At 43.7% G+C, this 27,570-nt stretch overlaps 1 protein-coding gene across 11 annotated transcripts in view; it reads left to right on the top strand.

The window, feature by feature from the left end:
- Positions 1–12,048: 12,048 nt before the first annotated feature.
- Positions 12,049–27,570, top strand: part of LOC147029101 (uncharacterized) — an 80,431-nt gene continuing 64,909 nt past the window's right edge. For 3 of the 11 annotated variants that reach the window (XM_085876239.1, XM_085876235.1, XM_085876232.1), the window contains exons 1-2: positions 13,164–13,332; positions 20,035–20,098. Coding sequence is in view for 2 of the 11 variants with exons in the window: in XM_085876241.1 (XP_085732367.1) it covers positions 13,280–13,434; positions 20,035–20,098; positions 24,706–24,873 (387 nt within the window). In the remaining 9 variants the exon portion in view is untranslated. Of the gene's footprint in view, positions 12,511–13,096; positions 13,435–20,034; positions 20,099–24,705; positions 25,808–27,570 lie in introns of those variants that run through there. The other 8 variants (XM_085876236.1, XM_085876233.1, XR_015056796.1 and 5 more) reach the window with 5 other exon arrangements.

The following is a 27,570-nucleotide window of genomic DNA, read 5'->3' as shown; positions in this document are numbered from 1 at the left end:
TTAGAAACTATTGTCATCTTAAAAACTTGGAAAGTTAGGCAAGTTAAGAAAAGAACTCTGCAATTCAAAAGAGAGTATGAGAAGGACATGGCTAAGAATATTAAACATAATAGCAAGGCTTTCATTAAGTATATCAGGGGAAAGGAACAGGTTTGGACCAGTGTGGGCCCATTGAGGAATAGCACCGGAAGAGTGGTTTGTGATGAAAATGAGATGGCAGGCTTATTAAACAAGTATTTTTCTTCAACTTTTACACAACAGTCAGGAGAATTGCCAATAGCTAAGAGTATCTATCAAGGAGGTGAGGAAGGGCTTTTACAGAAGATACAGGTTGGAGTGGAGGAAGTAAAGGAACAGCTGGGAAATCTAAGAGAAGAAAAGGCTCCGGGTCCAGATAATATGCACTCGAGAGTATTGATAGAGGTGGCTGAGCAGGTAAGCGAGATGTTAACGGATATTTTCAATAGCTCTCTGGAGTCAGGACAGGTACCAGAGGATTGGAGAGGAGCAAATGTAATACCATTATTTAAGAAAGGATCCAGAGAAGAATTAGGAAACTATAGACCTGTTAGTTTGACTTCAGTTGTGGGGAAGGTGTTGGAGACATTTATTAAGGACCCGATGAGGAACCATTTAAACAAATAATAATTAATAGTAGTCAGCATGGGTTTACCAAAGGTAGTTCGTGTTTAACAAATCTTTTAGAGGTCTATGAAGCAGTGTCTGATTGGGTGGATGAGGGAAAGGCAGTGGACATAGTATATCTAGACTTTAAGAAGTCATTTGATAAGGTACCACATCGGAGGTTGTTAGCCAAAGTGAGGGCTTTTGGAGTGGCTGGTCAGGTAGCTAATTGGATTGCAAACTGGCTTAGTGGTCAGAAGCAAAGAGTGGCTGTGAGTGGGAGGATGTCTTACTGCGAGCATGTAAGTAGCGGGGGTATCTCAGTACTCGGACCATTACTATTCATTATTTACATCAACGATTTGGATAATGGGGTAAAGAGTAAGCTTTCCAAATTTTCAGATGACACAAAGCTTGGAGGTAAGCAGAGGGGGTGGTGATCAGATTCAGCAAAGTATTGATACTTGCATTGACTGGGCAAAAGATTGGCAGATGGAATTTAACCTGAGAAAGTGTAAGGTGTTGGGGATGGGAAAGGACAATGAATATAGAGATTACAGGATGCAAGGGGTAATGTTGGAGCATGTCACACAGGAGAATGATCTGGGGGTGGTAATAGATATGGGAGATAAGCAGGCAGCACAGTGCCAGGAAACAATAGGTAAAGCAAATAGGGTTTTACGCTGTATTCGGAGAGGGATCATTTGAAAATCAAAAGAGGTGGTGTTAACATTGTACAGGAATTTAGTGAGGGCCACATCTAGAATATGTGTGCAGTTTTGGTCACCACAGTTCCAGAAGGACATAGATGCCATAGAGAGGGTTCAGCGCAGAGCTACGAGATTGATTCCGGGCCTAGTTCGACTCAGCTATGAGGAGCAGCTGAAGGAGACAGGGCTTTATACACCAGAAAGGAGGAGGTTACGAGGAGATATGATAGAGATGTTTAAGATAATGAAAGGTGGAGATAAAATAAATGAACATGAATTATTCAACAGAGTGGATAGTGATAGGACCAGGGGCCATAGCCTAAGAATAAAGAAGAGGAGAGTTAAGACGGTAGTAAGGTGGGGGACTTTCACTGAGAGAGTAGTTAATGCATGGAAATGGCCTCCCTGGAAAGGTAGTGGCAGCAGAAAAAGTAGATAACTTTAAATTAGAATTAGATAGGTACCTGGAAGTTATGGAGATCGAGGGGTATGGGGATGTTGATTGGACTTTTAGGTAGCTTGAGCATTGATGGGTGATTGTGTGCATGCGTACAGAGTGCTGTTGGCGGGGGTTTTGTCAAGGGGTGTTGTGTTGCTGATGATGTGTGTGTTTTAACCGAGCCAATGCCCCCTCCCCAGAGGGGAAGAAAAAACAAAAACGACAACAATTTTTTTTTTTAACTTGAAAAACATTTTTTTGCGTTTTCTTTCTTGGATCTTGTATAGATAATTAGTATGGTGTTCACGCAGGCATGATGGGCTGAATGGGCTCCACCTGTGTTCGATTTCCTTGTATTTTACTGGTAAATATAGAGGACCTGCTCATCAAAGTTGTAATTTCAATTTTAAAGTCCCCACTTTAATTCCAGTCTTTCTTCACAACAACGCCAACTATGACTGACACGCACACGCACACGCACACGCACGCACACGCACACACACACACACACACACACACACACACACACACACACACACACACACACACACACACACACACACACGTCCCTCATCCCTCCTCCCTCTGCTGGCGTTGTGTGTACTGTCATGGCTGCTTCTTGCTTCGTGTCGTGAGTACCTGTCCTCCGTTGTGCTGGTTTGTGTTTCCACACTACCCATTTCATTCCTCTGTGTTCTTTTTTTTTTTGTTTGTGAGGTTTCCCCATGTTTCCCCTCTGTGTAGAGAAGAGAGCGAGAGCACGTCGCGGCGCGAGTCATGGTATCGTCGGTTCCTGGGCGGTGCCCTGTTAGTCCTTTCAAAATTCAAAAACTTTTCCCTTTAAACCTTTATTTTGCCTTTTTATTTCACTTATCTTTCCTTATTTTGTTCGGTTAGCGCTCCCTTTCCCAAGGTTCGGGAAAAGTTGGAGTGTATTGGTAACTTTCTCTTCCTGAGTTAGGAAGACGTTGAGCGTCATGTGTTGAAACATGGTGGCTGCTCGCTCGCAGCGATATGTCGCGTTCGAACGGTTATCGTGCAAGAATGGCATCGCATGCTCCCCACCGGAGGGTGTTTCGGTGGAAGCGATTGTTCTCGCGATCGGGAACATAATCGGGTTTGATGAGGGACGTGCCGCATCGCAGATGAATAAACGAGTTATCGTGTTTGTGTCCGACAAAGAGCACGTTGCTCTCATCATTCAACAAGGCCTGTCCCTCGACTCTGGACACTTTGTGATGACTTATCCTTTAGATACTCCCGCTCAGAAAGTGGTTATCTCAAATGTTCCGCCATTCCTGAGCAGTAATGTAATTCTGATAGCGCTGCAGTGCTATGGGCACTGTGTCCCCCCCTAATAATGCTCCCTTTGGGCTGTAAAGATGAATGTGCCAGTCACGTGATGGGTTTCCGTAGACAAGTATTTATGGGACTCAACAAGGATTATCCCTCTCTGAACGTCATTTTAAAGTTCACTGTAAATATTCACGACTACCAAGTATATGATAACACTGACACCCGAAAGTGCTTTGGTTGTGGTGCAGTGGGACATATGGAACAGTTTTGCCCTTTTCGGAAAACGCAGCTTTCCACGGCCGAACCGAATAACAACGGCTCACAGATTAATGTTAACGTTTCCCTTTCATTGAATGTACAGGATAAACCGGCTGAACGAGTGGACACGCCCCCTCCCAATGAGCCAATGTACAGTGTAAGTAAGGGGTTAATTACTGTCTCAAAAGTTAAGGAACGTAAATCCCTTGCACCACGTGTGTCACCTTCTAGTAAAAGGCAAATCAGTGAAAATGTAATTACTGGAATTCCATGTCATAACAGATTTGCCTTATTGAAAGAAGAAAGTAATCCAGAAGTGTCCGCTTGTACAAACGTTATCAATGAAACAATCGTATCGAACTTGCCAATCCCATTCAGTGTTTCCAACCCAACAAAGAGCGTCCTCTCGTACAAGGACGTTCCTTATGGAGACTCCTCCCATATCCAGCAGTCACAGAGGGAAGAGAAACTTTTACAGTCTCTCTCTAACAAAACAATAAATGAGGCAAATAAGGACAATGAGGAAACGATGGAGGATAGTTTAAATCCTCCAATGGAGAGTGATTCTCACGACCCGAGCACCGTGGCCATGTCACAGACAAGCTTGGAGTCCCCTCTCTTACATTCCCAAGAATCCCCAGGCGTAACTCTGATGTATAATGCTCCTGAAGAGGATTGTTTCATTGAAACTGAGCAATCATGTGATGCTCACAATGAAACTGAAACACCAATCGATTCCCCATGTGAGGAATCTGATGGTGAAGGTCAAGATGAGTGTTCTCAGATTCTAAAGGCTGAAAGCAGACCTTCGGATGACGAGCTTCGGGACTTCTTGAGGGACTCTTATCGTAAGAGAAATATTGAACTGAAAGATCATTTCCCTGATCTTCCGGTGTTGATTATTATTAAATTGAACGAAATTGTGCATAACCCTGTCACCCCAAATTTCACTGAGGCTCAGAAGCACAGGTTAAAAAAAATGATCCAGAAAGCTCGACAGGAGCTTCTTAAGTGAGGTCCTTATGGTGTGTTTCTCTTATTTATTTATTTTTCTTCTTTCCCTTTCTAAGCATATGAATGTTAATTTCGGAAGTCTAAACATTAATGGTGGTTCTAGTTTAGAACGCAAAGTTCAGGTAAAAGATCTGACTCGGCGTTTGCACCTGGACGTCTTGTTATTGCAAGAAACGCATGGAGATCTGACAGCCCAAGCCCAATGGAGAAGGCTCATGAAGGGCCAGTGGTTCTTCAGTGATATCAATTCCTTCACTGCCAGGATTGCCTTCTTTGTCTCTCCTTCATTAACGCTCTCGCAAGTTAATTATAATGAAATAATTCCTGGACGTCTGGCTTGTCTTCAGTTCATTGCCAACAATCAAATCTTTATTTTTGTAAACATCTATGCCCCCAATGAGAATGCTGAAAAGTATAACTTCTTTCTTAAATTAGAGGCCTTTCTCAGCACAATTGATTTGAACTGTTGTTTTATACTGAGTGGTGACTTCAACTGTACCCTTGACCCTGCTTTCGACAGAAACTGTGGAGCCACATCCAAAATCTCCAAAACTTTGTTAAAAAATTATAAAAACTGTGGGACTCATGGATGTTTGGCGTATCCAACACCTCACACAACGTCAGTTCACCTGGTTAAGATGTGTCCCAGAGACACACTCTAGCTCGGTTAGACAGAATTTATGTCAATGCTACAATGCTTGATAAGATATTAAAATCTGATATCGTGCCTTCTCTTTTCTCTGATCATCTGGTCACAACATTCTCCTTTAAGCTTGCTCTGCAGCAACATGGCAGTCCATATTGGAAGTTTAACGTCATGTTACTTGAGAATGCTACTCCTTGTGAAGCCTTTAGAGTGTTTTGGAATAGCCTCATAGAACGAAAGAACAGTTTAAGTAACCCTAGATTATGGTGGGACTACGCAAAGGCACAGATTGCCATCTTTTGCCAACAGTTTAATCACTTCTCATCTTTTAGTGTAATAAAGGAGAGGATTTTACTCGAAAAAGAAATAATGAAATTACAATCTGATGTTGCAAACAACCCCAGTAGAACAAATAACCATCGGCGACTGGAAAAAAAGGCCCTTTTAAATGATCTTGTTGACTATCAAATGAAAGGTGCTATGATCCCATTACGGATGGATCAGATTTATAATTTGGACTCGCCAACTAAATTTTTTCTTTCATTTCGATAAAAAGACCACCCATCAAAGGCAAATTGAAACCCTAAAGCTCTCAACTGGGGACATTGTGACATCACAAGATAGCATAAAGAGGGAGATCTATAACTCCTTCTCAGACGTGTTTATGGCAAATTATGTTGACAACGATGCCATATGATATTTCACGTCTGATTTACCCATGTTAAGTGCTGCTCAAAGGGATCAGCTCGATTCCTTACCTTCTTTGGAAGAACTTGTACTCTCGCTTGCTTCTCTACCGACTGGAAAATCTCCTTGACTAGATGGCCACCCAGTCGAGTTTTACAAATCCTTTTGGTCTTTATTAGGTTTAGAGCTTTTGGAGGTCTTTACTAGTTCTTTACAATGTGGGGAATTGCCAATGAGCTGTCGTGGAGTAGTTATTAGTTTATTATCTAAGAAAGGGACCCTCAGCTTATTGTCAACTGGCACCCACTCTCTCTTTTCACTTCCGACTATAAAATATTTTCCAAAGCTTTAGCTCGACACATCTCCTATCTCCCCTTCTATAATCTTTGATTTAAAGTGATCAGTCTTATTGTATCTCTAACAGATAGATACTGTACTGTACTGGGTTGGGAGATGCTTAGCAGGCAGACACGAAGCGGAGGAACAGTCGAGCCGGGCTGTGTTGCACGAGTGCGAGCCAGGGCGTACTGTGCCCGCGGCTCCCCTTTATTCCGTACGCGGTACACTCACGAGCCGGCCGACTCCAGTATTACTACCACGCCTCAGACGGCGTGCACACCTCATATCCCTCGCCGAACCCCACGACCACTCCTCCAACCATCACGCCCATCATGCATCATCATCATGCCCCTCCCCGCGGGCATGACTACACCACACTCCTCCCTCCTAAAAGTATGATTATTAAATGATCAGTATTATAAGAAGCATGCAGAACACGAAGGATTTCGTATAATAATCATGGAAATAAAATGAAAATAACAAAGTATAATAGCACATCACATCATATAATGCGTGGAAGCGAGCTACTGGAGAAGCACAGCAGCACGACTCAGCAAACCCGCCCCAGGCAGACCTGAAACAGATAAACCTTTCGAGGCCGGACCCCCGCTGTCTGGAACCCGCGGCGCCACCGCCAGACCCAACCGACCTTGGTGGGGGCGCTGAACAGCACCCTTTGCCGGAAGCAACAAATACTCCCCAACCTTCATGCACCATAATCAGTTAAGATTCCACCGCATGGCCAAAACGGCCTTGAGCGCACCCAGAGAGCCACGCCCCAGGCGCCAGGCACGTCTGACCTCGCTGAAAGCAGAGGTGGGGGTAACGCCGACCAGCGCACGAGTCCCGGCCCCGAGTCGATCTCCGAGACCCACACGGCAGTTAGACAGTAGTAATTCCATTTAAACCCCACTTCAACCATAAGCTCGTTATAAATCAATAGGAATAACATTCGAAGCATCGCAAATTCATTTTTCCGTACAGCGCGCTTTTTTGATAAAATCCCAGCACATGACAAAGCAATTACCTGCGGCCTGGAGCAACTGGAGGCTAACAAACCTTCTTTATTCGCCCCCACATCACATTGACCATAATCCAACTCCCATTGACTGATCTCCGCCACATCCACTTTTACATGAGAACTGCTGGCATTTATTTCAACAACGTTAAACTGCATCACTAGAGCAAGGAAAAACACATATGCCATGAACAACAACCCACAACCCACATCACGAGTCCGCTTCTTGGTTGTCGACTTGATGCTGCGACTCGCGACTCCCTTTAACGCCACGGGCCCACCGCCACCTGTTGAAGCTGCCTGAACCACACCGATGCGCATTGCCTCACGAACCTTGCCACAGCGCGGGAACTCATCGCGAACGAAGCGCGGGAACTCATCGCGAAAGCTGATATGGCTCTCGCCGCTCCTGGAGCGCACCTCATCGCCGCAGGCAGCAACGAACGGTGGCTCCCGCTGCATCGACGCGGCCCCGCCGCCAGCGCCTCGCCCTCGGTATTCGACGAAGGTCTCGAAGAGAGCACTGGCACATCTGGAGGCACGAACCGGAACCCGTTCCGACCCAAAAGGGTCCGGCTCGCCGAGCCCGGCTCCTGCTCCGGCTCGCCGGCATCATCATGCCCCGGCTGCAGGCTGATCTCCAGGTCACTGGGGTCCTGCTGCGGTGCCCCATCGCTCCCGGTGCGCTCGTGCTGCGGTGCCCCTTCGCTCCCGGTGCGCTCGTGCTGCGGTGCCCCTTCGCTCCCGGTGCGACCGTGCTGCGGTGCGCGCTCTCGTCCCGCACCGCTAGGCGTGCGAGCACCCTGCGGCACTTGAGCCATCGCGCGGACTTGCGCGGTCACCGGTGTCTGCTCGACAGATGAACCAGTCGCGATCGCCGAGTCGAATGTGATGTCGGTCAATGGCTGCTCGCAGACAATGTCAATGGCTGCTCGCAGACCAGAAATAAAATGATCTCTGAACCGTGCTGGATGCTCCTCTGCCGTGAATTTGCACGGCACAGCCGAATGCGATGCGCGGCCAGCACGAGTGGACTCAACTCGACACCCGATCCGTGCCTCGCTCACTTCCCCCCCCCTGCCACTGATCTTGTCATTTCCGGATCAATCGCAAGCAGGGTTCGACGCGGGACGGAAGGATCGCCTCGCACACCGCCATCTATGACCGTAACAATGGGCGATGACCCTCGGCCCACACACCGCAGACGACCTCGAGAGCCCAGACCGCCGTCCGAGTGATTCCATTGCCACGCTCGCCCACGACCCGCGCCGCAGACCGTGCGCATGGCCGTGCGTGCCTGGCCTATCGCGATGACCCCTAGACCATCTGCTGTGTCCCGACCATCGAGACCTCGGATATTCTCCAGAGCTTGCGCGACGTCCAACGCCGCGTTCGAGCCGAAACGCGTATCCTCGACAAAACGAACAAGAAAATGAACCAAATGAACGAACGTTGCCCACTCGACGTGGCCGAAGTAGATTCCGACGAAGGCGGGCATGCGTACGTTTGCCATGCACCGACCCTTTGCCATGTTCGCGCCGGCGAGACCTTTGGCTCCGTAGCCTGGAACCGCACGGGTCATTTGCCGCCCTTACACACGTCGATCCGCCGATCCTCGTCGCCACACGAGTGCGAGCCAGGGCGTACTGTGCCCGCGGCTCCCCTTTATTCCGTACGCGGTACACTCACGAGCCGGCCGACTCCAGTATTACTACCACGCCTCAGACGGCGTGCACACCTCATATCCCTCGCCGAACCCCACGACCACTCCTCCAACCATCACGCCCATCATGCATCATCATCATGCCCCTCCCCGCGGGCATGACTACACCACAGATACATGATAGCATATTCCTAATAAGGGATCTTTGGGATGTGTGTTAAGCTAAAAATGATAATCTTGCTTTGATCGTGCTCGACCAAGATAAATCTTTTGACCGTGTTAGTCATGCATATCTTTTCAAGGTTCTCGAGTGTTTTGGACTTGGTCCCAGGTTTACCTCCCTCATAAAACTTTTTTATAATGGCATTTCCTCAGTACTCAGAGTAAACTCTAAACTGACTTCACTTGTAAAGGTTGGAAGGGGTATCCGTCAAGGATGTCCTTTATCTGGTATTTTGTACTCTCTAACTATTGAGCCTCTCCTAATCAAAGTGTGCAGCTTCTTAAGCAGATACACATCTGCAAATAAAACCTGCGAAAGTTTCTGCCTATGCTGATGATATATGTGCCATTGTACGCACAAGCAAGGAGATTAAGAAACTGGTGGACAGCTTGAACTAATATGGTTTCGCTTCTTCAGCTGCAATAGACTGGAACAAGTGCCAGGCACTGTGGATAGGCCCATGCCTGTTCTTCCGGAACGCCTCACCTGGTCTTACAACGGAATTAGGTACCTTGGTGTTTTCATCGGTGATACAGCAACACAAGCAAAGAATTGGGAGGATCTCGCTGAAGCTCTCGAACAAAAACTGCTGAAATGGAAAGGTTTACTGGCTCTGCTCTGTTATTGAGGCTGAGTCCTGGTCATCAACAATTTCGCAGCATCTCTATTGTGGCACAGGATCAAAGCCATATCACCTCCTGAACATTTTTTACTGAACATACAGAAAACCTTAAACTTTTTCTGGAGTGGAAAACACTGGCTTAGTCCACAGATTATGAATCTTCCCTTGGGAGAAGGTGGACAGGGTCTTGTGGACATTGTGTGCAGGGCAATGTATTGCCTTTGGCGTCGCCTCAATCTGGCGGCTTCTCTGCAGTCGGTCAGACTTAGTCTGGAGGTCCGCCACCCTTCTCATCCTTCATCAAGCTGGTATGCTTTTCTTTTCATCAGGACTATTTTTAGTGAATGTGAAACGTATTGATTTGTCCTTGCTTCCACCTTTTTATAATAGTATTTTAAATGCCTGGCATGTTTTTAGCTTGCCTGTTCGAAGAACAGAGAGCTATAGCGATACCCCCGGCGTGAGCGTCAGCGTCAGCGTGAAAATGTGAAAGTTTTTGGTGCAAGTTATTTAGAAGCTTGCCATTCATTTAATATGTGTACTAGGATGCTCATATTTGGCATGGAGGTTCCTTTGGGGTACATTATTGATGTAGTGAGGTTGAAATTAAAAAAAAATTAAATGTAAAAATTTTTTGACCTGTTTTGAACTTAACTTTTTTGTAGCACATCAATGTTAAAGTTTTTTCCTTTCTAATGTTTTTATCTACCACACTATTTTTTACTGATTACAATATACAAATACATATATTGCTTTAAAATTATTTGGATCAGACTTCACTGCAATGCTTTACAAAAAATATTATTAGACTAGTCTTTTAAAAACGATAAATGTATAAACAGGCGAGCATTGGGTGGCTTTGACACCAACTCTGGTTATAGTTCACCGTGATTATCTTTTCTACACCAAAGATATGTTATTGAACGAATCTCTGTTTTACAACTCTCTTGTTAAAATAATAAGAACGGAGCGTTCTTTTATCGATCATTTTATTCAGAACGGTGCCCACTGCATTTCTGATCTAATGATTGACAACACGAGATGGTGAGTGCTGCAGCACGAGCAATCAAGGTTGGCATACGGTCCAGCCGCCAAGTATCTCTTATATTACGTGAAGTACTTCACGTGTACCGGAGAGTTAAGATACACTGGGAGAGATCTCCTCGCACAGGTGATGGCTCAACTGTTCGCGAATTAAATCCTCTCTTCCCAAATCTACAACTCACCCCCACTGTCATGATTTCCGATTCAGTTGTAAAATATCTACCAAAAATACATTTTGGAATCACACCACAAGTAGGTCTGAGAAAACGTCATATATGCCAGGCCTGTGTGAAAGCAATTTGACCTTCTTTAGGAACTTGGCAGTCAAGGAAGTGGCATAACTACTTGCCTCCAGAATACCCCCATCCAACCTAACTGGAAAGCCTTTTACCATATTCTCATCCCAAAGAACACTGCTGACCTGTCTTGGAGGTTGGCACATTGGGTATTACCTACCAACAAACTCCTGCATGTTTTTTCTCCTGAAATACCTGACCAATTTCCCTTCTGTGGAACTCTCGAGACCTTGTCACATGCTTATGTTGAATGTGCACACTTGATCCCTTTGTTTGGTTTGTTTGGTGAATTGTGCTCAAAGTTTTCTTTGAACTTCACTTTAAAAGTTTTTATTTTTGGCTTTAAATCCAAAACACATCCACTGGAAGTGATTTTGGCCAATTTTCTCATTGCCATAGCAAATAAGTCGATATTGTTGTGGTGCCGGGTCTCGGTGGCGAGCACGACCGCGAGATGGAGTAGTAGTCGGCTCCACCGAACACCCGGAATTTATAGGTCGTCACCCCGGATAAATCCGGAGCCGATGGGTCGCTTATCGGACCGAAGATTGCCAATAGGTCGACTGCGTGGGATAGGGTCGATTGTCAATTTCAATATACCTCAATACCCACGTCGTCCAAACCACCGGGGAAATTCACCCTCAGCAGGATCTGCGCGATCTGGGCCATTACCGAGCCGGATCCGAGCCGTACCCCGAGTGGAGAGTACCAGAATCCTGCCGGGATGATTGCACGATTTCGGCAGCAATGAGGCCTCCTAGTTCCCGTTCGCAGCATGGCAAACCAATGATAGAAACACAGAAACGAGCTGGTACATTCAACAATAGGGGTATTTATTTTACAATAGGGGGAAGGGAACACACAAAGAGCAGAGCTATCACGACAAAAAGAAATGCAAATTTACATACAAGCACTTATACAGTTGCTACTTAAAGATGGGCCCACATACAGACACACAGAAATGGACCCTGTCGGGTCTTTATTGAAGGCTTCCAGCTCGAGGACAGGTGAGCTGGAGACCAGAGCCTGTGCTTGGACCTGTCCACCACATGTGGTCTTCGACGATCTGCCTCGGTAGGACTCGAACCCGCAAAACGATTCCGCTCCAAGCACCAGGTACCGCGCTCTCCTACCGGCCACGCACCAATCGACCAAGACAAAGGAGAAGATCAGAGACGACGATGACCCAGGACCAGATGAACCAGACAGCTCCAAGACCCGTGACCCCCAAGACGACGATGACGCCACCACGATGATGACCACGACCTTACGACCACGACCAACGCTCCCAGCCTGGCGTTCCTTTATATTCCTTTTTCCTCCGGGGTGAGAGAATCGCCATCTGAGGCAATCTCCACCCTCATTGGACGGGGTGCCGTGGGAAAGTCGCTCTCTGTGGCAATCTCAACCCCAATGGCCGGGGTGCCGTGGGAAAGTCGCCTTCTGTGGCGTGATTGGACAAGGGGCACGCCCCTGCCTTCCTGGGCGGAGTCCCAGTCTGAGGTGATGGAAATCTCCGCCCACGTACGTGGCCGAACGCACGTGGGCAATGGCGTCGGTGTGTGAAGTGAAGTGAAGGAGATTTGTTGTAAACGACACTCCGCAGCGCACACAAATCCCGTTAGACACAGGTAGGGGGCCCTAACTACATACACACACACACACACTTACCGATATAACTGTTTTATAAGGACCTGAATGTTGAGTGCTCATGGCTGCCAGATTCGTAACAATATATCGCACAAGGAAAACGAAAATTGAAAATATTTCAGGGTGTGCTGATAACCTTTTGGCTTTGTTTAAACTTAAAGAAATCGTTTTTGCCCGAATTAAAATTGAATTTTCTTTTTACACTTTCATAAACAAAATGTGCATTTATAAAAAATGCGTGGGCTCCAAATGATGCACTTTGTACTGTTCAAAATGGTCTCTTAATCACAGACTGATCACTTTTGCTATCATGATGTAACTTTTGTGTCCTTATGAAAAATGTTTCTCCTTTATAAATTGTTTCTTTTATACTTTTATAATAAAAGGACATAAAAGTCTCTCTTTCTCTCTCAAGGGCGGCTCCTTGTGTTGGGGGCTTTGTGGCTGTTCGTGTTTGTGCTTTGTCTCCCCTCCCTCCCTCTTTGTAGCGTGTCTTTGTGTATTTCCCCTTTCAAGTTAACCCCCCCCTCCCGATTGAGACAGGGAGTGAGAGAGTCGAGAGCGCGCACGGTGGTGGTATCGTCGAGGGTTCCCGATTGGGGCGTTTCCCTCCTCTTTTTTCTCACTTCGTGTTTTCAATTGTAATCAATTTCTCCTTTTTCGTATTTTTATTTATATTTATATATTTTTAGTTTGTTTATCGGAGCCTTCAGGCTTCGTTAATATTTTCTCTATTTAAACGTGGGAACGATGGCGGATAGTTCTCGTTACACGGCTTTAGAAAGTCGAACCGGGAAACACGGGTTAGTTTGTCTACCTCCGTCGGGAATCGACCTGGAGGCGGTTATCCTCGCTGTTGGGGAGTTAATCGGTTTGGAGAATGTAAAAAAAGCTTCTCGCATGTGGTAAACGTGTGGTAATCTTTGTTTCCTCAGTAAACCGTGTGGTAATATTTTTTTCCTCAGTAAACCGTGTGGTAATCTTTTTTTCTTCAGTAAACCGTGTGGTAATCTTTGTTTTCTCAGTAAACCGTGTGGTAATCTTTGTTTTCTCAGTAAACCGTGTGGTAATCTTTGTTTCCTCAGTAAACCGTGTGGTAATCTTTGTTTCCTCAGTAAACCGTGTGGTAATCTTTGTTTCCTCAGTAAACCGTGTGGTAATCTTTGTTTCCTCAGTAAACCGTGTGGTAATCTTTGTTTCCTCAGTAAACCGTGTGGTAATCTTTGTTTCCTCAGTAAACCGTGTGGTAATCTTTGTTTCCTCAGTAAACCGCGTGGTAATCTTTGTTTCCTCAGTAAACCGCGTGGTAATCTTTGTTTCCTCAGTAAACCGCGTGGTAATCTTTGTTGCCTCAGTAAACCGTGTGGTAATCTTTGTTTCCTCAGTAAACTGTGTGGTAATCTTTGTTTCCTCAGTAAACCGTGTGGTAATCTTTGTGTCCTCAGTAAACTGTGTGGTAATCTTTGTTTCCTCAGTAAACCGTGTGGTAATCTTTGTTTCCTCAGTAAACCGTGTGGTAATATTTGTTTCCTCAGTAAACCGTGTGGTAATATTTGTTTCCTCAGTAAACCGTGTGGTAATCTTTGTTTCCTCAGTAAACCGTGTGGTAATCTTTGTTTCCTCAGTAAACCGTGTGGTAATCTTTGTTTCCTCAGTAAACCGTGTGGTAATCTTTGTTTCCTCAGTAAACCGTGTGGTAATCTTTGTTTCCTCAGTAAACCGTGTGGTAATCTTTGTTTCCTCAGTAAACCGTGTGGTAATCTTTGTTTCCTCAGTAAACCGCGTGGTAATCTTTGTTTCCTCAGTAAACCGTGTGGTAATCTTTGTTTCCTCAGTAAACCGTGTGGTAATCTTTGTTTCCTCAGTAAACCGCGTGGTAATCTTTGTTTCCTCAGTAAACCGCGTGGTAATCTTTGTTGCCTCAGTAAACCGTGTGGTAATCTTTGTTTCCTCAGTAAACTGTGTGGTAATCTTTGTTTCCTCAGTAAACCGTGTGGTAATCTTTGTGTCCTCAGTAAACTGTGTGGTAATCTTTGTTTCCTCAGTAAACCGTGTGGTAATCTTTGTTTCCTCAGTAAACCGTGTGGTAATATTTGTTTCCTCAGTAAACCGTGTGGTAATCTTTGTTTCCTCAGTAAACCGTGTGGTAATCTTTGTTTCCTCAGTAAACCGTGTGGTAATCTTTGTTTCCTCAGTAAACCGTGTGGTAATCTTTGTTTCCTCAGTAAACCGTGTGGTAATCTTTGTTTCCTCAGTAAACCGTGTGGTAATCTTTGTTTCCTCAGTAAACCGTGTGGTAATCTTTGTTTCCTCAGTAAACCGTGTGGTAATCTTTGTTTCCTCAGTAAACCGTGTGGTAATCTTTGTTTCCTCAGTAAACCGTGTGGTAATCTTTGTTTCCTCAGTAAACCGTGTGGTAATCTTTGTTTCCTCAGTAAACCGTGTGGTAATCTTTGTTTCCTCAGTAAACCGTGTGGTAATCTTTGTTTCCTCAGTAAACCGTGTGGTAATCTTTGTTTCCTCAGTAAACCGTGTGGTAATCTTTGTTTCCTCAGTAAACCGTGTGGTAATCTTTGTTTCCTCAGTAAACCGTGTGGTAATCTTTGTTTCCTCAGTAAACCGTGTGGTAATCTTTGTTTCCTCAGTAAACCGTGTGGTAATCTTTGTTTCCTCAGTAAACCGTGTGGTAATCTTTGTTTCCTCAGTAAACCGTGTGGTAATCTTTGTTTCCTCAGTAAACCGTGTGGTAATCTTTGTTTCCTCAGTAAACCGTGTGGTAATCTTTGTTTCCTCAGTAAACCGTGTGGTAATCTTTGTTTCCTCAGTAAACCGCGTGGTAATCTTTGTTTCCTCAGTAAACCGCGTGGTAATCTTTGTTTCCTCAGTAAACCGTGTGGTAATCTTTGTTTCCTCAGTAAACCGCGTGGTAATCTTTGTTTCCTCAGTAAACCGCGTGGTAATCTTTGTTTCCTCAGTAAACCGCGTGGTAATCTTTGTTGCCTCAGTAAACCGTGTGGTAATCTTTGTTTCCTCAGTAAACTGTGTGGTAATCTTTGTTTCCTCAGTAAACCGTGTGGTAATCTTTGTGTCCTCAGTAAACCGTGTGGTAATCTTTGTTTCCTCAGTAAACCGTGTGGTAATCTTTGTTTCCTCAGTAAACCGTGTGGTAATCTTTGTTTCCTCAGTAAACCGTGTGGTAATCTTTGTTTCCTCAGTAAACCGTGTGGTAATCTTTGTTTCCTCAGTAAACCGTGTGGTAATCTTTGTTTCCTCAGTAAACCGTGTGGTAATCTTTGTTTCCTCAGTAAACCGTGTGGTAATCTTTGTTTCCTCAGTAAACCGTGTGGTAATCTTTGTTTCCTCAGTAAACCGTGTGGTAATCTTTGTTTCCTCAGTAAACCGTGTGGTAATCTTTGTTTCCTCAGTAAACCGTGTGGTAATCTTTGTTTCCTCAGTAAACCGTGTGGTAATCTTTGTTTCCTCAGTAAACCGTGTGGTAATCTTTGTTTCCTCAGTAAACCGTGTGGTAATCTTTGTTTCCTCAGTAAACCGTGTGGTAATCTTTGTTTCCTCAGTAAACCGTGTGGTAATCTTTGTTTCCTCAGTAAACCGTGTGGTAATCTTTGTTTCCTCAGTAAACCGTGTGGTAATCTTTGTTTCCTCAGTAAACCGTGTGGTAATCTTTGTTTCCTCAGTAAACCGTGTGGTAATCTTTGTTTCCTCAGTAAACCGTGTGGTAATCTTTGTTTCCTCAGTAAACCGTGTGGTAATCTTTGTTTCCTCAGTAAACCGTGTGGTAATCTTTGTTTCCTCAGTAAACCGTGTGGTAATCTTTGTTTCCTCAGTAAACCGTGTGGTAATCTTTGTTTCCTCAGTAAACCGTGTGGTAATCTTTGTTTCCTCAGTAAACCGTGTGGTAATCTTTGTTTCCTCAGTAAACCGTGTGGTAATCTTTGTTTCCTCAGTAAACCGTGTGGTAATCTTTGTTTCCTCAGTAAACCGTGTGGTAATCTTTGTTTCCTCAGTAAACCGTGTGGTAATCTTTGTTTCCTCAGTAAACCGTGTGGTAATCTTTGTTTCCTCAGTAAACCGTGTGGTAATCTTTGTTTCCTCAGTAAACCGTGTGGTAATCTTTGTTTCCTCAGTAAACCGTGTGGTAATCTTTGTTTCCTCAGTAAACCGTGTGGTAATCTTTGTTTCCTCAGTAAACCGTGTGGTAATCTTTGTTTCCTCAGTAAACCGTGTGGTAATCTTTGTTTCCTCAGTAAACCGTGTGGTAATCTTTGTTTCCTCAGTAAACCGTGTGGTAATCTTTGTTTCCTCAGTAAACCGTGTGGTAATCTTTGTTTCCTCAGTAAACCGTGTGGTAATCTTTGTTTCCTCAGTAAACCGTGTGGTAATCTTTGTTTCCTCAGTAAACCGCGTGGTAATCTTTGTTTCCTCAGTAAACCGCGTGGTAATCTTTGTTTCCTCAGTAAACCGTGTGGTAATCTTTGTTTCCTCAGTAAACCGTGTGGTAATCTTTGTTTCCTCAGTAAACCGTGTGGTAATCTTTGTTTCCTCAGTAAACCGTGTGGTAATCTTTGTTTCCTCAGTAAACCGTGTGGTAATCTTTGTTTCCTCAGTAAACCGTGTGGTAATCTTTGTTTCCTCAGTAAACCGTGTGGTAATCTTTGTTTCCTCAGTAAACCGTGTGGTAATCTTTGTTTCCTCAGTAAACCGTGTGGTAATCTTTGTTTCCTCAGTAAACCGTGTGGTAATCTTTGTTTCCTCAGTAAACCGTGTGGTAATCTTTGTTTCCTCAGTAAACCGTGTGGTAATCTTTGTTTCCTCAGTAAACCGTGTGGTAATCTTTGTTTCCTCAGTAAACCGTGTGGTAATCTTTGTTTCCTCAGTAAACCGTGTGGTAATCTTTGTTTCCTCAGTAAACCGTGTGGTAATCTTTGTTTCCTCAGTAAACCGTGTGGTAATCTTTGTTTCCTCAGTAAACCGTGTGGTAATCTTTGTTTCCTCAGTAAACCGTGTGGTAATCTTTGTTTCCTCAGTAAACCGTGTGGTAATCTTTGTTTCCTCAGTAAACCGTGTGGTAATCTTTGTTTCCTCAGTAAACCGTGTGGTAATCTTTGTTTCCTCAGTAAACCGTGTGGTAATCTTTGTTTCCTCAGTAAACCGTGTGGTAATCTTTGTTTCCTCAGTAAACCGTGTGGTAATCTTTGTTTCCTCAGTAAACCGTGTGGTAATCTTTGTTTCCTCAGTAAACCGTGTGGTAATCTTTGTTTCCTCAGTAAACCGTGTGGTAATCTTTGTTTCCTCAGTAAACCGTGTGGTAATCTTTGTTTCCTCAGTAAACCGTGTGGTAATCTTTGTTTCCTCAGTAAACCGTGTGGTAATCTTTGTTTCCTCAGTAAACCGTGTGGTAATCTTTGTTTCCTCAGTAAACCGTGTGGTAATCTTTGTTTCCTCAGTAAACCGTGTGGTAATCTTTGTTTCCTCAGTAAACCGTGTGGTAATCTTTGTTTCCTCAGTAAACCGTGTGGTAATCTTTGTTTCCTCAGTAAACCGTGTGGTAATCTTTGTTTCCTCAGTAAACCGTGTGGTAATCTTTGTTTCCTCAGTAAACCGTGTGGTAATCTTTGTTTCCTCAGTAAACCGTGTGGTAATCTTTGTTTCCTCAGTAAACCGTGTGGTAATCTTTGTTTCCTCAGTAAACCGTGTGGTAATCTTTGTTTCCTCAGTAAACCGTGTGGTAATCTTTGTTTCCTCAGTAAACCGTGTGGTAATCTTTGTTTCCTCAGTAAACCGTGTGCTAATCTTTGTTTCCTCAGTAAACCGTGTGGTAATCTTTGTTTCCTCAGTAAACCGTGTGGTAATCTTTGTTTCCTCAGTAAACCGTGTGGTAATCTTTGTTTCCTCAGTAAACCGTGTGGTAATCTTTGTTTCCTCAGTAAACCGTGTGGTAATCTTTGTTTCCTCAGTAAACCGTGTGGTAATCTTTGTTTCCTCAGTAAACCGTGTGGTAATCTTTGTTTCCTCAGTAAACCGTGTGGTAATCTTTGTTTCCTCAGTAAACCGTGTGGTAATCTTTGTTTCCTCAGTAAACCGTGTGGTAATCTTTGTTTCCTCAGTAAACCGTGTGGTAATCTTTGTTTCCTCAGTAAACCGTGTGGTAATCTTTGTTTCCTCAGTAAACCGTGTGGTAATCTTTGTTTCCTCAGTAAACCGTGTGGTAATCTTTGTTTCCTCAGTAAACCGTGTGGTAATCTTTGTTTCCTCAGTAAACCGTGTGGTAATCTTTGTTTCCTCAGTAAACCGTGTGGTAATCTTTGTTTCCTCAGTAAACCGTGTGGTAATCTTTGTTTCCTCAGTAAACCGTGTGGTAATCTTTGTTTCCTCAGTAAACCGTGTGGTAATCTTTGTTTCCTCAGTAAACCGTGTGGTAATCTTTGTTTCCTCAGTAAACCGTGTGGTAATCTTTGTTTCCTCAGTAAACCGTGTGGTAATCTTTGTTTCCTCAGTAAACCGTGTGGTAATCTTTGTTTCCTCAGTAAACCGTGTGGTAATCTTTGTTTCCTCAGTAAACCGTGTGGTAATCTTTGTTTCCTCAGTAAACCGTGTGGTAATCTTTGTTTCCTCAGTAAACCGTGTGGTAATCTTTGTTTCCTCAGTAAACCGTGTGGTAATCTTTGTTTCCTCAGTAAACCGTGTGGTAATCTTTGTTTCCTCAGTAAACCGTGTGGTAATCTTTGTTTCCTCAGTAAACCGTGTGGTAATCTTTGTTTTCCTCAGTAAACCGTGTGGTAATCTTTGTTTCCTCAGTAAACCGTGTGGTAATCTTTGTTTCCTCAGTAAACCGTGTGGTAATCTTTGTTTCCTCAGTAAACCTGTGGTAATCTTTGTTTCCTCAGTAAACCGTGTGGTAATCTTTGTTTCCTCAGTAAACCGTGTGGTAATCTTTGTTTCCTCAGTAAACCGTGTGGTAATCTTTGTTTCCTCAGTAAACCGTGTGGTAATCTTTGTTTCCTCAGTAAACCGTGTGGTAATCTTTGTTTCCTCAGTAAACCGTGTGCTAATCTTTGTTTCCTCAGTAAACCGTGTGCTAATCTTTGTTTCCTCAGTAAACCGTGTGCTAATCTTTGTTTCCTCAGTAAACCGTGTGGTAATCTTTGTTTCCTCAGTAAACCGTGTGGTAATCTTTGTTTCCTCAGTAAACCGTGTGGTAATCTTTGTTTCCTCAGTAAACCGCGTGGTAATCTTTGTTTCCTCAGTAAACCGCGTGGTAATCTTTGTTTCCTCAGTAAACCGCGTGGTAATCTTTGTTTCCTCAGTAAACCGCGTGGTAATCTTTGTTTCCTCAGTAAACTGCGTGGTAATCTTTGTTTCCTCAGTAAACCGCGTGGTAATCTTTGTTTCCTCAGTAAACCGCGTGGTAATCTTTGTTTCCTCAGTAAACTGTGTGGTAATCTTTGTTTCCTCAGTAAACCGTGTGGTAATCTTTGTTTCCACAGTAACCATGGTTGTTCAAGTCGTCGAGCATGCGATTTTGTTTTTCCTCACGACGTGTTTCTCCAGGTACGTTCTCTCGACACGCCGGCAGTTCGGATTTCCCTCTGTAATATTCCTCCTTTCATTAAGAACATAGAACTGGTTAACATACTCAACAAACTTGGTTTTGTTGTTTCCTCAGTTTCGATGATTCCTTTACGAGGGAAAAATAACCGTTTAAAACATGTTCTTTAGTCGTTTTGTTTATATGATTTTACTGCGTGGTGTAACCTCATTAAATGCGGTATTGCCCTTCAAGGTCGAAGCGTACACTTATCGGGTCTTTGTCTTGACAGAGTCTCTAGTTTGCTTTGAGTGTGGCCAATATGGTCAGTTGAAAGACTCCTGCCCGAATAAGTCCACGGGTGGAGTCACGAGCCTAGCTGATGATGTACACCAGGGTGCTACTGAGATCACTGTTGCTAATGTTAATAGTTTGTGTGCTGAGAGCCCCCACTGTTGGTAAAGGAGTGCAACCCCCTCCTCAGAACTCCCCTCCAGCTGAAGTAATTCCTCACCCTCCTCTACCTTCAGAGTCGGTAGAGGATCGTGTGATCAATATCAGGAACTTGTGTGTTGTTCAGACAGATCCTGAGCCTCTTGAGTGTTCTGAGGTTAAGCTTCCATGTTTAGTCCCTTGTTGAACCTTGTTTTGATCATGTCCCCCCTCCCTCAATGGGAAGCGGTGAATGTGTACGAACTCGCGATCTGTCTATGATTGACTCCTCCAGTGAGGTAGCTGAGTCTTATCAAGCTCATGTGCAGCAGAATTCTCAAGATGAAATCTCAGAGTGTTGCTTTTGATGAGCCCGTTTTTTCGGCAATGGATTATCAATGCATTGATTGTGACTGATTGTGGTTCTTCTTGCCTCACTAAGTGATGGTGAGGCTGACCTCCCGTCAGAGCGTGTCTGGAGAATCCATCACTCCGACTGAAATCATGGATTTCTTTCAAAAAACTTATCATAAAAGCCGTGTGAAAATTGGCGATTTCTTCGCTGATACTCGCGCCTTCATTGTTGGCGCTCAGGGTGTTTTACAACAATCCGCAACCCTTCATGTTTCTGATAACTCGCTTAAAAGATTGGAAAGGTATCTTGTTACAACAAGGAAATAATTAAACCCGTAATGGTTGAGTTGCTGCTTATGTCTTCATGAACATGGCCGGATTGAATATTAATGGTGGACGCAGTCAGCTGCGTCGGTCACAGACTGCAATTAGCCAGGAAGGAAAAAGTTGATATCCTCTTATTACAAGAGACTCGTGCCACTCTAGAGTGTATGGCTGATTGGCAGCAACAGCTGAATGGCACTTGGTTTTTTAGTAATACAGAATCTGTGAGTGTGGGTATTGCTTTTTTTGTTAGTCCACGTTTGTCTGTCTCTCCCCCTATTTTCAAAGAAATCGTCCCAGGCTATCTCGCCTCTGTAGAGCTTGAATACAATCAGAAACGATTTGTTTTTGTTAATGTCTACGCTCCAAGTGACAGTACAGATCGAGGAACTTTTTTTAATGATTCCTTTCATTTCTTGCAACACCTATCTTCTGATACCTTGTTGTGCCTAGTGGAGGACTTTAATTGCACCTTGAACCCAACTTTAGGTCGGAACAGTGCAGAGCCACATCCAGCATCAAGTCGGCCTCTTCCCAATATTATATCACGCCATGATCTTAACGATATTTGGAGACATCAACACCCGAAACTACAACAATTTAGCTGGTGTCGAGTTTTGCTAAATCATCTCTCACTTGCTCGACTTGATAAATTTTACATTCCTAACTCTGCTATCAATCTTGTGACACGTACAGATATTGTTCCTTCTGGTTTATCTGACCATTCCTTTGTAAAACTGTTCTTTTCACATCCTGGTTTTAAACACCACACATTGTATTGGTGTTTTAATACTTCCCTTCTGAGTGATCCATTTTTTAAAGTTTTCCCTCAAGGTTTTTTTGGGAGAGGGTTTTGTATCAACATCATCAGTTTTTAAATCTGTCAGTGGTGGGACGTGGGACTATGCCAAGGAGCATATCCGTGTCTTCTGTCAGCAATACAAAAACTAATTGTTCTCGAAGTAAACAATTATGTATTGACGCCTTGAAACAAGAGATTCTTCGACTACAAGGAGGGGCTGAGGACCTCAGTGATTATGAAAAACAAACTCTGCTTGAGGAATTAGTTCAAGGAGATGGTATTGGTGCCTTAAGGCCCAGTCACACCTTGATGTTTTAGCCAACGTATGCCGATTTTTGAAATTTTTTTTCTAAAACGCTGGCACACGTTGAATACGTTATGGGTAAGTTTTGATTACATTGAGAACACGCTGAAAAACACTGCCATATGTCGTTGTACACTGGCTTTAAACGTTGTACTTTTCGGTTGTCCTCAAATTTTTGCATGCTTGAAATTTCACGACGTATGCCGGCGTATGACTCGCACGTTCCGCTACGCTGGCCACAACTTGTATGCATGGTCTGCGATCGTTGACAGACGTCAACACATGCTACTTGTAAGTTAATCATAAGTTGAGACACGCCGAGGTAATGTTTAGCGTACCCGAAACTTATTTCTAACCTATTATTAACGTGTTGTTGGCACGTTACGCGATCGTTGCCACACGTCGTCAGACGTTACTTTTAAGTTACTCATAGGCTGAAAGACGTCGGTATAATGGATCGTCCTTGCGTCAGCGTCCACAGCCACGGCCAGGACACTTATTTGCAGCATTCTTCAAACTTTTCTTTGGCATGACGAGGATGTTCACACTTCGATGTCTAGCTTGGCTATGATTCCAATTGTCCATCGGCAGCGTCTATTTAAAATAGTCGAGTTTGAGCGTTTTAACACGTTCAGAAGAAACGCTTCAAATTTCCAAACCCCAGCGTCAAAAAACAAAGGCGAGTGACAGCAATTTAAATCGTTCATTGTAAACAATGAAAATAGCTGAGTGGTACCGTTTAAGAGTCGTTGAGTGTAAAAAAAAAAAAAATCCAATTGTTGAGCGCAAGCGTCTACTTTCAATAGTGGAGATGCAGCCATTTAAATCGTTGAGTGGCAGCCGATGAATAGCAAACCCCACGTCACCGGCAAAGATAAACTGCCGCACGATATGGATAAGTTAGGCTATCGTTGGGCATAGTTTGTGAACGCCGGCTACACGATAATTATTCGTTGGTATACCGTATCTATAAGTTATCGAAGCGCTCTCTGCACATTGTTAGTTCATTGTGCATTTGTCCAACCTGTTATGAATAGACCTAAATCGTAAAAACAAGCCATAGCTCATTGTTGAAAAAGCCCCATAAAAAATTAGCCGCGAAGAACTTCGAACAATGGTGCAAGGATGTCTCCTACCCGTGGACACGCGGACGCAAGGAGGATCCATCATAACCCACACCCTCCCCCTCACAATCACCTACTACTGCCAACATGAACAAACTACTACTAATACTGATACTGTTACTGCTGACATGGACATCGACTCAAAAAGGACTCAAAAACACTGTTGGGTTCCCCTTTTATGAACACCATTTTTATATACCAATTCCCAAAATCGCTGGGAACACGTCTTTATATGGCAGTTGTAAGTTAGAAACACGTTCATTTATTTTTTTTGTCGACCGGAAGACGTCATTGGAATACGTCTACATACGTCAATGTGTGTTGGGACTACGTAAAGAATTGGTTCAAAGCACGTCAAACATAAGTTAGAAATAAGTTTTGCGTAAAAAAGACATTACCGCGACGTGTTTCGACTTGTGAGTAGCTTATAAGTAGCCTTTGTGGACGTGTGTAAGCGTCCGCATATCGTGTGTACAACTTATCCCCATCACATGCGGAACGTGTGTCATACGCCAAGTACGTCGTAAAATTTTGAACATGTTTAAAATTTCTTGACGTACTCTACTTACTACGACGTATGATAGCGTACTTTAGCGTTCTACTCATGTATACCAAACTTACTCGTACCGTATTTGACGTGCCCCAACGTTTTAGACACATTTTTCTTAGGTCGGCATATGCTGGCAAGATCGCCAAGGTGTGACTGCGATGTTGACACTTCCATTTCTACGGCAGTTATGATTCGAATCGTTGTGCGTCAGCCTTTTAATAGGCTACGTCACGACATCGTCGGCGATGCGTGCAACACGCTATGCCTAAGTTAGACTATCGTTGGGCATAGGTCGTGTAGGCCGACAACAGGTTCAGCATTCGTTGGTATAAGTTATCTATAACAAAACGAAATGTTGTGTGTCCGTTACTAATGCGTTATACATAAGACCAAGTCGCTATGAATACGTCCGAATCTTTAAAAAAAAACATCAAAAGTTCAACGTAAGTCAGCGTTTTACATAAATTTTAATACGTTACCATCGCTGGCTAAAACGTCAAGGTGTGACTGGGCCTTTAGTCAGGCTGAGTCAGTGGTTTACTGTCTGCAGACACATGTAAATATTTTTTTAAGTTTGAGAAGACAACCAAGGCAATTACTTGGTCTTCGGTCGAGTGATTGGCATATTCTGGATAACAATACAGAAATTGTCCACTTTGTTTGAGTGCATTTCGAGTGTGTTTTCCTTTCAATCTAGCAATATGCCTGCAATGCAAAATATTGCAACTAATCTTCCACAGATGGATGAGCATCAGCAACACTTCTTGGATGAAAACATTAGTCTTGGTGAACTGAAAACTGTGCTGGATGGCCTTGTTTACCATAAGGCTCCTGGCTTTGATGGGTTGCCAGCTGAGTTTTATAAAACTTTCTGGGATAAGCTTGACCCTGCTTTGCTCTGTTCTTAGTTCAGTTCGCTGACCTAATAAAACCATTCGATGTCCTCAGATCCGTCCGTCTGTCAACAATTTTTATTTTTCTATCTCCTCCTAGACATTTTGGCCGATTGAGTTCTAACTTGATCGATGATAATACTAGTTGCTCTCTATATAATAGATCGTCTGAACCCTTTTTCGCATTTTCGCCTTGGGGTCAAGGTTACAGGGTCATCAAGTGCAAAATGGCCTATAAGGAAGCATGGCACGGCTGTAATTCATAATGGGTTTCATAGGGATGATTAAGAAGATGCAATTTGACCAACTAGTTTCTCATTACCTCTGTCGTCTGGCCCTGTTTATTGGGCAACACAAGGTCTTCTGACTTCAATACGGTTTCGCGTGGTTATTTTAAGTTCAATTTAAATTCTGTTTTCACTTTTCATAGTCGCTAAGGTTGATTAATACTCGGTTGCATTAAGTGTTGTATCCAAGCTGACCGTCAAACCCGCTCGGGTGTATTATTTTATACAGCCTCCAGGAGGGCTTATTACCCCTTAGTTGTCGATGTGCAGTTGTTTTCCTTATCCCTAAGAAGAGGGATCTGCAACTGATACAGAACTGGCACCCAATATCCCTTATCTGTGTAGATCATAAGTTTTTGCTAACCGTGTGAAGACTGTTTTAAGCACGGTTATACTGTTGTGGGCTAGGTATTGGCTGCGGGCACGACCGCTAGGTGGAGCAGTAGGGTCTACTCTATCGAACACCCGGAATCTAGATCGTACCCTCGGATAACTCCGGAGGTAGGGGTCCCTTACAGGACCGTGAATCGTCAATAATTCGGCCACGTGGAACAGGGTTATTTGCGAATCTTCAAAATACCTAGAGGCCCACGTGGCGAGCTATCGAGGAGTTCACACCCTTGACGGAACTCGAACGGAATGAGCCGTTAGCGTGCTCGAACCGTGTGCAACCCGAGCGGATGATTACCGAAGCCCTGTCGGACCAAATGCACACAACTACGGCAACGGCGGCCTTCTTTATTTCCCCAACACGCACTGTGTTAAACCAATGAAGAAAACACAGCAACGAGTTGATACATTTATCAAATGGATATTTATTTACAATGGGGTGGGGAGGGGTGAGGGAGGGAACACACCAGAGCAGAGTTATCCGACTATAAGAAATGCAGTATGTACAAGGCAAAAAGCACTTAACAGTTCCTACTTAAAGTTGAACACACACACACACACACACACACACACACACACACACACACACACACACACACACACACACACACACACACACACACACACACACACACACACACACACACACACACGGACCCCAATGGTCTTTATTGAAGTCTTCCAGCTCGAGGAAATTGAGCTGGAGACCAGAGGCTGCGCTTGGACCTATCCACCTCGTGTGGTCTTCGACGATCCGGCTCGATGGGACTCAAACCCGCAACACTATGTCACTCCAAGCACCAGGGACGGAGGAAAAGCGTCGGACGCCAGGTGGACGAGACGAGAGACGACCCAAGCACTGCCAAGCCGACCAGATCAGACGAGGCGGCGGCCTTAAACTAAAATGTCCTTTAAAAAAATGTGAGCCAAATTAAAGTAACCACATACTTGTTCTGACCAAAAAAACACAACAACTTGATCATTGTGGTGCCAACTTATGAATGTTTGGCATGGCTTCCACTTCAAAAGCACACCTATTGCTTTTATTTTACATCTTTCATCGAACATGGTTTTTTTAAATAGTGGGCCTTTTGAAAAATCGTTTAAAAATAGAAGGGATTGAGAACAACTCTTGAATTTTCTACCACAGTTTGCCTATGTATGTGTGTTTAAGTGACAAAAATTTAAAAGAGCTGTGTAACTGTCAACATAGTGAACACGGGGGTAAAACCGGGGTAAATTTCAGTGTCGTTGAGTCTGGAGCAAAGTTCACGCACCTATAGCACCCAAGATTTTGCTCCAAAAGGTTTCAGTTTTCTTGTGTAAATGATCCAGTCACTAGATTATGTAAATCAGGCAACAAAATTCTTCATAATTAATAAACTGACTGTTGGCAGCAATTTGAAAACTCAAATTTTTTTGACTGCATGTTACAAATCACTACTTTTGAGAGTACTTATCTTAAAAAGTATTTTAAGTACAACATTTTTGATGTCAGATTCTGAAAGCCTTGCTAATAGACATCATTTGTGTGCATTTTCAGAACTTTTTTTTTTTTTTAAATACTGGAATTTAGAGCCCTCCAAAAATGCTTCAGATACAAATCTGCAACTCGCGACTGCCAGAATTGAAACACCCCTAGGGTGTTTGTAGGGCTATATCTCGGACACTACTTGGAATTCTGAGCTATAACTTGGCAAACCTTCCTCATATATGTTAAGGTAGGTAGCTTTGAGAATTTTTTTCAGGAAAATCTGAGGGGGTCACCGCAGAATTTGATTTTTTTTGGCTGATTTGACACGGAATGACACTGTAACAAAAGGTCTAACTATAAAATAATTCACAGCGCACGTCCAATTATTCACCCATTAAACAAAGGGGAAGGAACCCTGACTAGAAACACAGACTTATCGATATAACTGTTCTATAAGGACCCTGGCTGTTGTGTCCGATGGGTTCCAGATTCGTAACAATACATCAGGATCAATCATATTGTGTTATGCATGATAACATTTGTTTGGTGCGAAACTTGTGG

The sequence above is a fragment of the Eptatretus burgeri genome, chromosome 4 (genome assembly GCF_056783735.1).
Source record: "Eptatretus burgeri isolate ZD-2024b chromosome 4, Ebu_testis_v1, whole genome shotgun sequence".
NCBI lineage: Eukaryota > Metazoa > Chordata > Myxini > Myxiniformes > Myxinidae > Eptatretus > Eptatretus burgeri.
This window is presented reverse-complemented; position numbering and strand designations above follow the sequence as displayed.